The sequence below is a fragment of the Cataglyphis hispanica genome, chromosome 7 (assembly GCF_021464435.1).
Source record: "Cataglyphis hispanica isolate Lineage 1 chromosome 7, ULB_Chis1_1.0, whole genome shotgun sequence".
NCBI classification, from domain to species: Eukaryota; Metazoa; Arthropoda; class Insecta; order Hymenoptera; family Formicidae; genus Cataglyphis; species Cataglyphis hispanica.
In genome coordinates, this window is record NC_065960.1 from 6,771,147 (window position 1) to 6,786,116 (window position 14,970).

The window sequence follows — 14,970 nt, forward strand, 5'->3', positions numbered from 1 at the left end:
ACATGGAAGAATAAGAGCGAATATTAAATCGATTTATTTAAATATTTAGTTTTATGTTATCTATATGTAATAGTATTGTTAAAAATTTAATAACATTTTTTGATCTTTGAATGAGTTACCGCTTTTTCAGTCACTCGACAATGCGTGGAAGAGTGATATGCGTGAGTATCAGATCGATTTATTCAAATATTTAGCTTTATGTCGCTGGAAATGTTTTGAAGTGATGTTTGTGCGAGATTTGATTTCCTGTTTTTCAAAAGCTGTTATTGATATGACCAAAATAACACGATAACGAAATAATAACGAAATAAAAGATAATAGATAACGTGAAAAAATGGGATCATATTGGTGCGTATAACTTTTGGAAAGATTAGAATTTTTGCCAAATATATCGCCTATAAATCATCACTTTATCACAATGCACATGGAATTAATCTTTGGAAGCTTTCTTTTACTAAGAAGGGAATATTGGCTTGGTTACGTTTTTCTCACACGCGAACATTGCTCGGTAAGAAAATTTTGCTGGTATATAAAGCGGAAAAAAATAAAGTGCATCTCCTTTTTCTCGCTATAGGCAAAATAAATCAGTGTGTTAAGCGGAGTGTAAGTTGAAATATTACCTCGTAAATATCAAATTGTACTAAAGTACCGAGTGGCTTCGCATTGTTATTAAGCTTGCTATGCTGTATATAATACACTTTCCAACATGACGGCTTTTGTCGTCTTCGGAGATGATATATTTTAGACGGTAATTCGAGTGTGAAATAATCAACTTCTCGGATAAGGTATTATTATAGGAGTCAATTCTATTTAATAATTTATATCGTACAATATTAGTAATATCACTGGCAATACTTATTACACCGAAATTTTAATAAACGATATTAATTTGAAGAAAGAAATATCTTTTTTGAAATATTTTTTTCTTGGGACACTCGATTAAATTGCATTAAATAATAAAATAATTAGATACATGTGTAATTATTTTATCCATAATATATTCCGTGTTACGATGCTGAGTTTAAAAATAATTTTTTCCTCTGTAATTATCATAATTGCCTTGCATTTTTCGCATGTTTTAGCAGATTACATTCGATGTTCATTTGGATCTCTCTTACAGAATTTTGCGAAAAACTAGCGGCACTTGCGTGGGTCGTAAAAATTTAGTGGTACATATATACGCATCTGCACATGCACGTGTGACTCGCGCACTCAATAATGATACGCAATTCCACGCATCATAAACTGCGAACATTTAATTTCGTCGTCGTGGAAAATTCTAGATAGACAGACGGATATGTATCGGGTGTAAAGTCCATAAAGTGTAGTGTTGCGAGGTGAAAGAAATGTTTGGGGATGCGGAAATAAGGAAAAAAAAAATATGGTTATTTAACGGAGCGAGGAAATACTTGTGGCCTCCACTCCGGACCTGTTTCTTGTGTCGCTTGGAATTTATTATTCCGATAGTCGTGCCCGAAAATATTTTTAGTCGATTCTTTCGGTTCTTTTATCTGCGATCGCGCGACGTAACAAGTAATCGCGAGAAAATTTATTGCACTTTCATTTATAGCGTGTCAATTTGCAATTATAATTTTTATACTCTAATGAATTTGAATATAATCTTTCTTTAACGGAAAAATTTCATGCTACCAATAATTTTAAAATCGCAATAGACTTTTTCGGAAATTAAATTTCAAATAAAGTTTAACAAGATTTTAGTTAATTACGAAAATAAATTTATTCGAAGCATACATGAAATTTATAGAGGAAAAAATTGATTTCATACGTGTATATAAATTCTTAAAGCGTTATAAACGATGTCTAGTCATTAAATGATAAGTTTCGTTAAAGAGATTGCGGTTGACGGTTAGTCGATAAAGTGGTGAAGAGAAAAATAAGTAAATGAAAGCTATTTAATGCGAGACGAGCGACATGCAAAGCCCAAGAACATGAGCGGAGAAACGACAAGTAATTCCATCCTAGCGTCTTATGTTTTTATTTTTTTTTTTTCTTCATTTACTTCGAGATGATAGTATCTGTAGATATCATCATCGTCATCACTATTATATATATAAACAATATATATAATCACATCACAACATTCTACGATATTTTCTGTTTTGAAAACATTGGTATTAATGCTACGTATAAGATTTATATTATTTACGGATGTTATAAAACGTAATAATAATAATAATATTTTTTTTACATATATATACGTTTATATAAAGTTAAAATAGTTAACAAAATAATTTATTCCTTGTGAAAGCATTGATGCAACGTTTATTCGTGAATTTGAATAAATACCTAAGAATTTATAGCTCATTTTTTAGATAACTATATTTTTATATGTGTTTAGCATTGAGAAATACGTAGAATATATTTATTGTATTGTAAGAAAATTTTATCTGAAAATAGGTCATTTCTTGATATCGAAGGAATCAGAAATATGTTCTATATTCGCTTATTACAAAAAAATCTATCTTTCTTTTTCACGATTTATCAGAATGTCAATTGCAGAAGATATAATTTTTAGATCAAATTTATTTGATTCGAACGAAGATAAATTAAATTATCATTTTCTAATATTTTAAATAAACGAGATTGCATACGTCATATTATTATAGTCATTTTTCATAACGCTAAATTTTGCGTTATTTAAAGCTATAAATATCGCTCATAAATGTCGACATTGAAAACATCTCAAACTCATTTATAAATCATGATCATTTATGAATTATGACAAATTATATATGACGTTATGTATGTTTATGATAAGAGAGAAAGAGACAAGTTCTACTTCTTTCTTATTTATCAAGCTTTGCGAGGGTGTGTCTTTTATTGAGCAGCTGACATACGGATATACGGATATCACATATTTTATCTTTTGTGAATATCAAAGATTGTGTTGAATAATTAAAAGAGCTATATATATAGCATATTTCATTAAAGTTAACGTCAAATCTCACAAGATATCTCTCCCAAGAATTAAAATCGATTTTTCATTTAAGTTGAAACAAAATTATGCTTTATTTAAATCGGAAATTTTTACATATCGACAGATTATCCAAAAAGCTATTAGTGTTAAATAAAAGAAATCGTTAAATAAAAGAATAAAAAGGGAAACAATTTTTTATTTTTAAATTACTAGTATTTATTAGTAATTACTTAATTTTTAAATTCTGATTTTTTTTTGTGTACAATCTGTAATTTAATTTAGATACTCGACAAAAAAAATTCCAACGAACACGAGTTGAATTATATATTCGATCGATACATGTTCGTTTCTAATCCTTAAGAAACGGAATGTGTTTTTTTTTTATACGATGAGCATTTACGAACTTTCCGATAGATCGAACGGGATCAAGTCGAGGATACTTGTGCTGATTCAATCGCGTTGCAATATAATATTCACGAGCTTGGTTTCTGGCAGGGTTGATCTCTATATCTTATTGCTGCGTGATAACCGGTGGTTGTTTAACCCATGGGACCGAAGGTTCTCGGTAAGGTTTACGAGCAATCAAGGTTTACGATTGACCGAATCATAAACCTGCTTCCACCGCGACGAGATACGATTCTTGATCGTATAAGCCGAATCTCGAGCCGTTGTTGGCCACATTCCGAGCCGTATGTTGGTCAAATTCCGTACAAATGCAACATTAATTCTACAGCCGCGCCTCGCAGAGTGGGTGGTTCGCCGGTATCTCTCGATACCACCTCCAGGCATTGTAGAGATACTATTCAGGATTCATATTTGTATCGCTCGTAGTCTGAAATTTCGGAGAAGTACACTTGATCCACTTTAGCGGGACTTGGCTGATCTTAAATCGCCTTAGGCGCTCTCTATATCCTTAACTGTTTCAAACAGAGCGCATTGGTTAACCAGTGAAACTATTGTATAATGAATCATATTGATGCAGTAATTCTGTAATAAATAAGTATATATTTCCAACTAAAGTAATTAAAAAAGATACGATAAATTCTTTTAAGCATAAATATTCCAAGAAATAAATTTATATAAAACAAAATTAGAATTATTTTAAAAATTTAGTGCCATTATTTATTTGAACAATTATTCAAATATTCATTCTGTTTGAGATTTTTTTTACTCGATTCGATTTTTATTTGAATCATTTAGATATGTAAGTAATAATTCTTTGTTATTTGTAGAGAATTATTTGAACGTTAAAATTTTATTACTTTATCCTAAGTATTTACTTATAAATATCAAATATTTTAGATAATTATTCGGATAATTATTTTCGAATAATGATTTCTGAATATAATTACTTCTTTTAATCAGTTAAAATGAAACAATATTTATTAAACTATATACTGATCTGTATATAGAACAATATTTTTTTATGTCATTCCTTATTTCTATTAAATACGATAACTTGAGCGTGCAACTGAAATAATGCATGGTTTTTTCTCCCATTCTCTCTCTTTCTCTCTCCGTCTCTGTATATAGGATATGGCTAGAGAATTTTTCTAACTTTAAGACAGCTTTTTACTTCGCGGTTCGCGTTCACTTTGCGAAGCACTCAGGAATATCGTCCGCGAACTTTTTGCAAATCCAACAAATTCCGTCCGGGAAACGCGAGCAGGCCGGGGTGAATAACGCCGTCAGGCGTTTCTTAAAACGGCAGCGAGGTATAACTCGCCGGTTTCATATTATACATCCTCGGGCTTAATACACGCGTATTAAAGGATAAAATTTATAGGTCTAGTTTCCACAGTAAACTTAGCCGATATCTCGCCGGGAGGCGAAACAAAGAGTGGGTTTTCTCATTCGGAGGTTGGTGCGCGCCACCATGGGAGACCCTCCCTCGTTTCCGCCACCTTTCTCACATTCCTTTATTCGCAGCTAGTTTACCCTCTTCTTTTTATTTCTTTTCTTACCACCACTGTTCGCGTCGTCTCTCTGTTCCTGCGGCGGAGTGTTAGCCAAACGACAGCAAGAAAAAGCTGAAGACTGCAGCCGAGGCGACGGAACGTCTGCGGACTGCAGGGTGGTTGGAGAGAGAATGAGAGAAGGCGGATCATAAAGGTGCAAGGTAGGCGTTGGAAGATAGAAAAAAAAAGCAATCGTTTCCGAGACATGGCCGTGGGAGACGCGAAGAAATCGGTCGTTCATTCAGGTCCACACGAAGTCCGACGAAGGAAAGAAGCTTAAATGGTTTTTCCATAGCCGAATTCGGGTCTAAACGTGTTGAAACTTTTTAACGAGCTCGTTAGGGTTCCGCGAATGGTCGGGAAATTAATTATCTTTGAAAAACCACCCGCTCATCCACGGATATACGACGTTCCCGTTTCCTTTTTCGATTTCTTTATTGTTTTAGCTTGATGACTGCACATTCGCACGTGCATTCATGGTTGGCGATCGATTTTTTTTTTTGTTTTCTACAGAAAAACAATTGAGATTCATTAAAGAAGTTTTTTCTCCAGATAAATACATATAAAATTACAAACGATAATTGATATTAATATTATTATTTTTATTTTTGTGAACGGGTAAAATTTTTATCAAACATATAATATAAATATGAATTTATTGGATATTCTAATATATTGAAAATTATTTTTTGTAGAATTAATCTTTCAACACGTTATAATCTAGTTTAGTTTTTATCAAAAATCAATAGTCCACATGGAGATTTTTAATAATTGAGACTGTTAAATCTGATACTTACCGAGATTTCGGGAGAGGACCGAAATAAGTGAGAACTCGGTCGCTTTTGCAACAACGGCTTTCGTTCGATCTGCCGTAGATTTATTTTAGATACCAGTATAACTTTCGAAACCTTATAGGATATTAGTTACGAGGCTCGCGTTTCATCGATTCTATTTTGTTCGCATGAGAATGGTCATTAAATCGGTTGAACGAGATTCTGTACGAGATCGGCTCGATTAACTCTCGAATTGTATCGTATTGCTATAAATGAAATGGCATTTCACATCTTTTCAAGTATCTTTCGTAAAGCGTGTTATTTCCTGACAGAAACGTAATTAAATTTCTGTATTTTTTTTTTTAATCGGGATAAAAACTTGCAGATATGTGTGCGTTTCTGACATTAAATCTTTTTTTTTTAATATATATTTTTTTTTAATAATTTGCGCGTTGAAATGAGTTTTGCCACGCAGTTACAAATTAAGGTGCCACATTGTTATGGCACGCAGGAATTTGTGCGATTTCGAGGCTTCGAATATGTAATCATCGAGCTGGCGTTATATCAAAATTTTGTCGCAGCACAATTCAGTGAGACAAAAATCTTGCGATTCATCAGAATCGACGGTGCGATGTAACCGTGGTATAGAATTAAAAAGTTCATTGTTCAATTCAATATACGTCGACGTATACTTATCGGCGTATCAACTTCGATTGTGCAAAATCGTAGGAAATAGTATACTTATGGTATACTTATATAATATCGAGCAACGTATTATCGTCGATTTGGCCGACGCCACACTAAAGAGTTATCTCGTGATTTAGCCTCATTCGTAGTGTCCTCGGACATCATGATTGGTCAAGCCCACTATCTGAAATCGGTGGTCGGTGAGGCTAAAAGAAGATGAAAAGTTCTGAAAAAAAAAAGATACAAGAGAGAGGATACCGCTCGACAATCGAGATACGTGCACTTTTAGCTAACCGTCGATACGACTTCGTCGTACGCTTTTGCGTCTAGATTAAAAAGTATCGAGGACACTCGGTGACCTGGTTCTTCGATCCGACATGGCTGGCTTGACATGCTGGGAGGAATAATATGTTTTTCGACTTCAGGTACCATATGTACAAGTTGTCATTCGCACACACACACGCACGCACGCACGCATGTCGCATTGCTCGCTTGTTCACAATTTTATACTCTCAACAATCGTTCAACGCTCATATATCGTTTTGTCGCACTTATCTCATGATGTATTACATAAATTATTGACTAAGACAGTTTTTTTTTTTGGTTCCGGCTTCGACGAGGAAATCGCTGAGTACAAATTTAACATCAAGTGTATGCCCGTGGCTAAATTGTTAAACATTTATACAAACGCGTTGGTCTTCGTATCGCAGTGATAAGGTGCGTGTTTCCGCCTCGTTATTGTGCCATTTTCGACCAGTCTTTCAACCGCATTGACATTTTGACAATCAATTAGCTTTTTTATTTTATTAACGAAGCACGCGTGGTATGCTTTCTCATTCAATCGCAATGACGAGTGTACGTGTCAGTACCGTAACGCTAATAATTAGATAACCATAATTTTTCATTATTTTACAAAAGTTCCTTATTTATTAAGTTTAATTTCGATTACGAAAAAATTAACGTTATTTTTTTAAATAAATTTCCAAGTACATTTTTTTAATGAAATAGATAATGAGTCAAGTAAGATTAAAATCGAGAGCGAATTACAATATAAAAATTCTACTTTGAATTATGGAGCTTGCAATATTAAGTAAATTACATTGTGCATAATTTTGCGTGTGTTTCATCATATATGGCTTATATTTGTGTGTGTGTGATTTTGCTTCTATGGTAAGTAATTAAATTGTACAATAGCTCGCCAATAATTCGATCGAGTAATCAATAGCATTACAATAGCAGCACTCGTACTAGTTTCAAATTAATGGACCATTTCTTCATTAATGCACACTACACTGTTATTATTGCTATTATCGATTAGGCTGAATACGGATAATAAATATGATGAGAATTGTTTCAGATGTGAAGCAAGATTGATGTAGATCGAATTAAAACTTTTAAATTAAATTTTAATTAATTTCTGTACATATATACAAGAGAGCAACTAGAGCCGTAATTAATCAATCCCAATTGCAATTTTTCTCTGTAGCTGAATGTCTGTAGCTATATTCATTGAAATTTATTAATAAATAATGTAATAATAATAGTTTATTAATGGTGAATATATATTACCGATAATAATAATATATAATGAAAGAGAGAGAATCTCTCTCTCAATATAATATATATTACAAATATAATATATATTTAGTAATAATTATATATATATATAATAGAGAGAATTTTAAACGCGCGAAAGAGATCGATATAAATAGAAATTAAAAGACGAAAGTAAAACTTGCAAGTTAGACATTATTTTATCTAAAAATAATTTAATAGTGATTGATTTAATTGCAATTTTTATTTGGGTCTTGATGTCTCTAGTCACGGTACTAAACGTTTCACTGGCCGTCTTGATATCCTTCGCGAACATTCGCATCTCAGGGCTTCAGGATCTCTGGCGGAAATCGAGTTTATCTATCTACTTACGTACAAAGATGAGAATCTTGGGTAATGTTGAGGAGAGTCGAAAGGATTAAGAGAGAGAGAGAGAGAGAGAGAGGGGGAAGATGGTACGTGCATATATGTAAGTGCAGCGAACATCGTCTTTGAGAGATGCGAGGAATCGCGAAATTGGAGGTAAAGATACAAAGGGTGAGTTTTATTTTTGCAGGGACAGTGAACTTTTTCTCTCGATTGCTTCTTTCCCTCTCCCTCTCTCTTTTCTCTTTTTTTCGTCCTCTCTGTGTTTCCGATCGTTCGATCGTTTACGTTACGTTGGCGTTTGCCAAGAGAGGATTCCGACAGCTTAAGGTGCCATCAGATTTTTTATTTTATAACGGCAGTACTCGCGACCGATTATGTCCTCATGCGGGATCTCCTCCTCCAGCGGCTCCATCCCCTTCGAGGCCAGTTCGTCACGAATCTGCGTACACACAGAGAATGCTACAATGTAGTAAATGTGATTTATTGACTTGAAAAGCATAGCTTACGGTGATTTATACGTTTCAGCCCCTTAATAAGCGTTACATAGTCGTCCATCGAGAGTTCGGCATTCTCATGGAACAATGCTACCAATCATGGTTTACAGTCGCCGATCGCTCATTGTAATCCGCGTACACATCTATGAATTCGTCGTAAGTGGATCAATAGCCCGCGATGACGATAATACTCCTAGATTAAGAATTACCAAGGGTTTCGAAGCGGTTGGATACTAAGGAGATTAAACTGCTCACATACAAACATACATGCGCATCAGTGAGAATCGATATATTTACAAAGCGTTCATCGCGTGCTTGGAAGCTCAGTTCTCCCCATTTTTCTTTCGGTGCACTCCGGTGGAAAAAAAAGCTGATGAATTTTGACGTTACGCCGCGCTTTTGAAGGGCGCGGCGAAGATGGAAGACCGCGCACATCGCAAATGTTCTCGAGAAAAATCGCCAGGCGCGATTGCCGTTGTAGGAAGCAGGGAGATAAAAAGGCGCCACCGGGGATGAAAGGCAGTGATGAGCGCGGGCGCAAGGGGAAAAAAAGGTCGCGTATTTCACACGAGCACATGCACGGTGCCCATCAATTTTCGGTGAAGCCCATTAACTTCCCACGGGCTTTACCCGAAAATGAAGCTTTCGACTGTTGGCGAAAGCATTGGCATTGCTCGCAACATCGCCGATATCGGTCAGAAATTATTATATATATATGTATATATCACACGTGAGGAGAGATTAACATATTTATAATCTACTTCAATATCGACATCAATTTATATGCGAATTTATACAATAAAACGAGATCGATGATAATATAGATTTGAAAAAAAACTTAATGTTTTGAGGGATTTCTCTTTTAATTTGTAATATTTGCTATATTTTTATATTTTTTTCAGCTAATATTGTAATTATATTCAGGATATTCGTTATAATTTTATGGAGTTTGATAATATTATGGGTAGTTGTATATGATATATATATATGTTCTAATTAAACAGAAGATTGATAATGTTACAATATTCGGGAGGGGGGAAAGGAATGAATATTAGAGAACGAAGAGATATAAAAAATGTCATTGAATTTAAATTTCTCTTTGTGCTTTTTTCTGACGCTTCGCAGAGTAAAACTCTTTTATAACGCGAAGAAAGAGAAAGTTTCTCTGATTCGTACGAAAATAATTCGGTCGGAATGTAAAGAGATTTTATTGACTTGGAAATACTGGCCGCGCTTTTTTTCCACGCTTTGCAAAATTTATTTCGTTTTTATAAAGTAAGAAAACGAGGTTCTTTCTCCAGGTCAATTTCGGTGGAATACATATTAGGGCAGCGCAGCGTAAATTTCATTCTTGCTCGAAATTTACCTTGCATTTTTTTTCAATAAACGACTGCCATAGCAAGACGGCACGCTATCAGAAATATTTACACCGGAAAAATGCAATTACAATTTTTCGGTCTTTGATGATCTGCATTGCGAAGAATTAATATCGAAGAGAGTAGAGAAGAGATATAATATATATATATATATATATATATATATATATATATACAGGTATCTCAAAATTAATAAAATATATAGAAATTTTTATTGCAATATTTTAAAAGATTATTTGAATATATTAAAAAATTTCTCTCTCTCTAATGATAAGATGAGAAGAATAAGTTATTATAATTTATCTTAGTAGAATAAAAACTGAAAAGAAACTGTGTAGAAGAGAGAGCTTTGTTCGCCGTTAGCGTGTTTCGGAATGGCACGATGATTTACATAATGCGAGTGTGTACGACACTGATTTCATTACGCCCGAGGAATTTCCACCGCTGTTTCCGGACGACTCCTTGCGGCGAGCGTTCGGCGAAGGCGTCGCGGTCTTACGAAACAGTATCAAAGTTTCTACGAATTCCACCCCTCGTACGAAGAACAATAGCGGAATTGAATTTCAAGGTAACGTAATCGCCATCATTTTGTTCGCCACATCGCGCCGTAGGCATGGCCATTATTTCAGCAATTACGACGTTTCTCGCCTGCCGTGTAACCTGGACCGCCACCGTCGGCGGTGGAAAACGGCGATGAGATGAGTCGAAATTGCTCAAAGGATTTATCCTTTGCTGAGCCTCGCCGACTTTACTGCGATGAAAGCGAAGAGCAAGTAAATGTATGATTGTATATATGTATGTGTGAGTGTGCCTGAGTGTGTGTGCCTCAGGTAAGAAGGTACGATGATTTCTCCGTGAATTGGCACATTGAGAATTAATAGCAACTCGATTCATAAGCGTGGAATTTTCACATGCTACAAATTATCCCCGTGGGCATAAAGCACATCACATTTTCATATTTCGATAATCAAATAAAATTTGTCGAAGCCGCCGGATCTGGAAAACTTGCACGCGTCGAATTAAATTAGAATAATCTGAAAGGGCGCGATTATATATAGGTACTCGTTTCCATTAGATTCGCATTGTGCGGATCCGCAGCTTTTTTCCGCGACAGGCCTCGCCCCTCGCAGTCGCGAGCGCATTTTTTACGCGACACGACGATAAATCATCCCGAAGAATTCAGAGCGTAATTTTAATTCGCGTCGGTTATCCAACGCGATCGCGTGCGCTTGAATCTTTGTTCTTACGGAAACCGACGACCTCGAGTATTGTTAGGCGAATGCAAAATTCATGCTTTCGCGGGCAATTTACCGCGGCGCGTTTATTATATTATAATCCGAACGTGTAATGCACATTCTTCTCTAAATATAATAAATGACTCTTGCTTTGGACAAATAACCGCGTTGACCATGCACAATACCACGATTAAATTATCACAGTAATTTCAACAACGGCCATCCTGAGCATCCTCAAACATCCGGAACATCCGGCACACATAATTTCTCACATCATTCCTGTCGGGGCGTGTACCACTGGGTAATATCTGGACTGAAACATTTTCAGGCGCTACGGAATTCTCGTAGGACGATCTGCATTCGACTGTACACCGCAAAATCGGGCATTTAATGTTGAAATATATACGGAACATTAATCGAGTGGTCAAAATGTAGAAGCCGGATTAAATTAAGGGAAATTTAATTTGATTTTAGTTAAACATTCGAGAATGATGAGGTGAATTTTAACGATGCGTTTTCATTAGTGAATTTTGGCAATATTAGATATCAGATAAACGAACGCGAACGGAAGAGATTCGACAAATTATATCATTTTTCAATTCTTTGTGCGCGGCAGCTTTAATCCGTTGCATTTGTGTTGATAGTCATTATTATTTTTTTTTATAGAAAAGTAGATAAAAAAGATTATTTTATCATTGATTACTTTTATCATTTTATTAAACCGAAAACAATAATGATTCTCGCATACTTTGCGCGCAAGAAAATGTGAGCGTTAAATTTTAATAAAAGTGTCAACGAGCAAAAAGCTTTCAGATACAACGACTTTTCCTTAAACATTCAGCTTATCTTTCTTGAAATATTATAAAACGTCAGTGTGTTGAGCAATGTTAAACGATATTTCAGAACCGTTTAATACAGACGTCATACATAATCGTGGCTATACGAATACGTGCTTGCAAGAGAGAAAGAAAGTGGGAGAAAGAGAGCACACATCATTGGATAGGTTAGTAGATCTTTCCAGCTGGTTCTACGACTGGCAGGGCTCCAAGGGAGCAAAAATCGCAGTCCGCTCGACCGAGTTCTCTCTCGTCTGATGATGCACCGCGTGCACCACGCCGGATGCATGATTTGTGTGCTTTATTAAATCCGATATTGGTCGACTCGGGTAACCCGAACCAGGCCATCGGTTATTTCGCAGCGGAAACGAGCGCTCCTTTTTCCGTTCTCTCTCTCTCTCTCTCTTCTCGTTGCAGCGACTTTTTTACCTTCGACACGCGTCCACTTTTTTTCATCAAGTGAGAAGCCGAACGCACAGCAAAGAATGGTCTTATTCTTTTCTCTTTTTTGAGACTGGAAAGAGTAATTTACCTTTTCCACCGCCTTGAACACCCGTATAAGATTCAGACCAGCCAGTTTCTGGATGTCTCTCTCCGACCAGTTACGCGCTAGCAATTCCGCAAAGAGCTCTGGATACTTGCTGACATCCTCCAGACCCGTTGGTGTCCTGAGGGAGAGAATTTATGATGAGATCTTATTGAGAATCGCAGATGAGACCGCGATGTGATCGATTAAGATTAAATCGCAATATATCATCTTTCTAAGTGTGCAAAACAAGGTGTAAAAGTTCAGAAAACTTGGGACATTAAAAATATTTAGAGATAATTTCGAAGCACTTATCATTATAATAGTATTTAATTATTTTGTCGAGATTCATATTGTTAATATTAAGCTTTTAATATTTTATGGAGGGAGGCTGGAGGTGGAATTTGGGAATGCAAGATCTCGGGATTCAGGTGGGGTGGGTGGGCCAAGAGGTGGCGGTATTTTAGCGGGTGAAAGGGGATCCTTGGGGATATGGCCCCAGGATATGTCCAGAATATTTTTCACCTTTCGCGCGCAAAAAAATTCTTTATATTCTTTAAATATTTTCATCGAACATATTAGTTTTTTAATATACAAAGTATTGTGATATATTTATGATAATATTATGAAAATAACAATTATTATTTTGATATAATAAATTAATCAATATTCGATTAAATATATAAATCGATTAAAAATTTGGCTTTTTTTTTTTATATAAAAAAAAAACGAACAACTTTTCCAGTTGCGGTGAAATAAGAGCTGGTAATTTGTCAACACGCGGTGACTTATAGCCGCGAATGTGCTAATAGAAAGATATGGGATGAAAATAATTTTGTCTCTCCCTTTTCATCTCTGAAAATATTGTTTTAAAACACTGCACCCACTGTGATAAATTTTTGTCGCCGGGCGCGAGCTCGACTGCATCATAAAAGTCGATATGGAAATAATGTCCGTTCTGTAAAGTGGCACAGCTTGTGAACGTACGGTGCACCTAAGACCACAATTTACATGAATATTTCCGCTCGATAAGATAAAGCTTTAATGAAGCAGAAAACTCTAGGAGTTTAAATTAGAAAACTGCTTGAAACTTTTATGGTTCCACCTTCGTACTTTGCGTATTTCCGTATTATCTTAATTTTATCGCGTGCAATTCTTCGCGGTACGATTCTGTTATCTATTCTATACACCGCGGTATGGTGGATTATATTTTCGTTCACTTTTGCATTATTCAGTGCGTATAGGTGCGACATTTTGACGCGTGATCGCTTTATAAAAAGCAGTCATGTATTATGCAAGCGGCCTGAACTAAAAAAGTTAATTAATATTTGTCTGTACGCATTAATGATGCGGCTTTTATTATATTTTTAATGTGATTTGAGATAGAGTCTCTATGTAAGAGCAACTTTTGCCGACGGACTCTTCTGTAAAAGGAAATAATCACGTTAAAAGTTTCACTCTGATGTTTATTATTGATTAAATATCGTTTATTTATATTCTCTATTTCCCATATTCCCTCTCGGATACATTTCGTCTGAACAAATGTTTAGTTTGAATTATTTTTCAAAGTACCCGGGCGAAGATTTCACGTTTCGCGATATGAGAATTATCTCTGCTTTCCGTTGCGTTATGCCTTCACCCAATTATTGTCTAGAATAATTATTTGCCTATTACCGTCGCAAAAATCGAATGTACGTACGAAAGACATCGAGCAGAGGAAAAGTGAATCCGCGCGGAAGAAAGTTAAAGTACAATAATGAGCTGGTCGGGAAGAAGCAATCATGGATAAATTACATGAGTTACTTCGGGCGGTTTATCCTTCATTACTTTAATTACCAGTACGCAGGGTGACTGCGACCACTTGCTTTACCGCCGAGAAAGCAATTCCTTTTGCCTCACGCGAGCCTTACTCATGAAACTAGGGTAAAAATGTGCTATTAGATCGAAATTCTCGAGCAAATTTAGTGCTAGCACCGAAAAAATGGATTCTATACGAAAAAATATTCTTTGTGAAAATATTTATGTAATTAAAGTTGCAAAAAATTATGTCTTTTTATTTATTTTAACAAAAGAGAGATTGTTTCAAAAATATTGCATTTAAATTTTACTTTAATTCGCCATTATATTTAAAAAATTCAAGATTTTTCACAATCAAATTTAGTAAACTGTTTGCGCAGATTAAATTAAAAATTGTAGATGTATGTATGTATATATATATACACAA

The 14,970-nt window shown here is 35.2% G+C and overlaps 1 protein-coding gene across 1 annotated transcript in view; it reads right to left on the reverse strand.

Annotated features, from left to right (window-relative positions):
- Positions 1-8,049: 8,049 nt before the first annotated feature.
- The window catches only part of LOC126850965 (dipeptidase 1-like), a gene marked incomplete at its 5' end in the record, with an annotated part of 133,372 nt that continues 126,451 nt past the window's right edge, over positions 8,050-14,970 (reverse strand). The window contains 2 exons of the mRNA XM_050594456.1: positions 8,050-8,718; positions 12,753-12,888. Coding sequence (XP_050450413.1) covers positions 8,602-8,718; positions 12,753-12,888 — 253 coding nt within the window. The remainder of the gene's footprint in view (positions 8,719-12,752; positions 12,889-14,970) is intronic.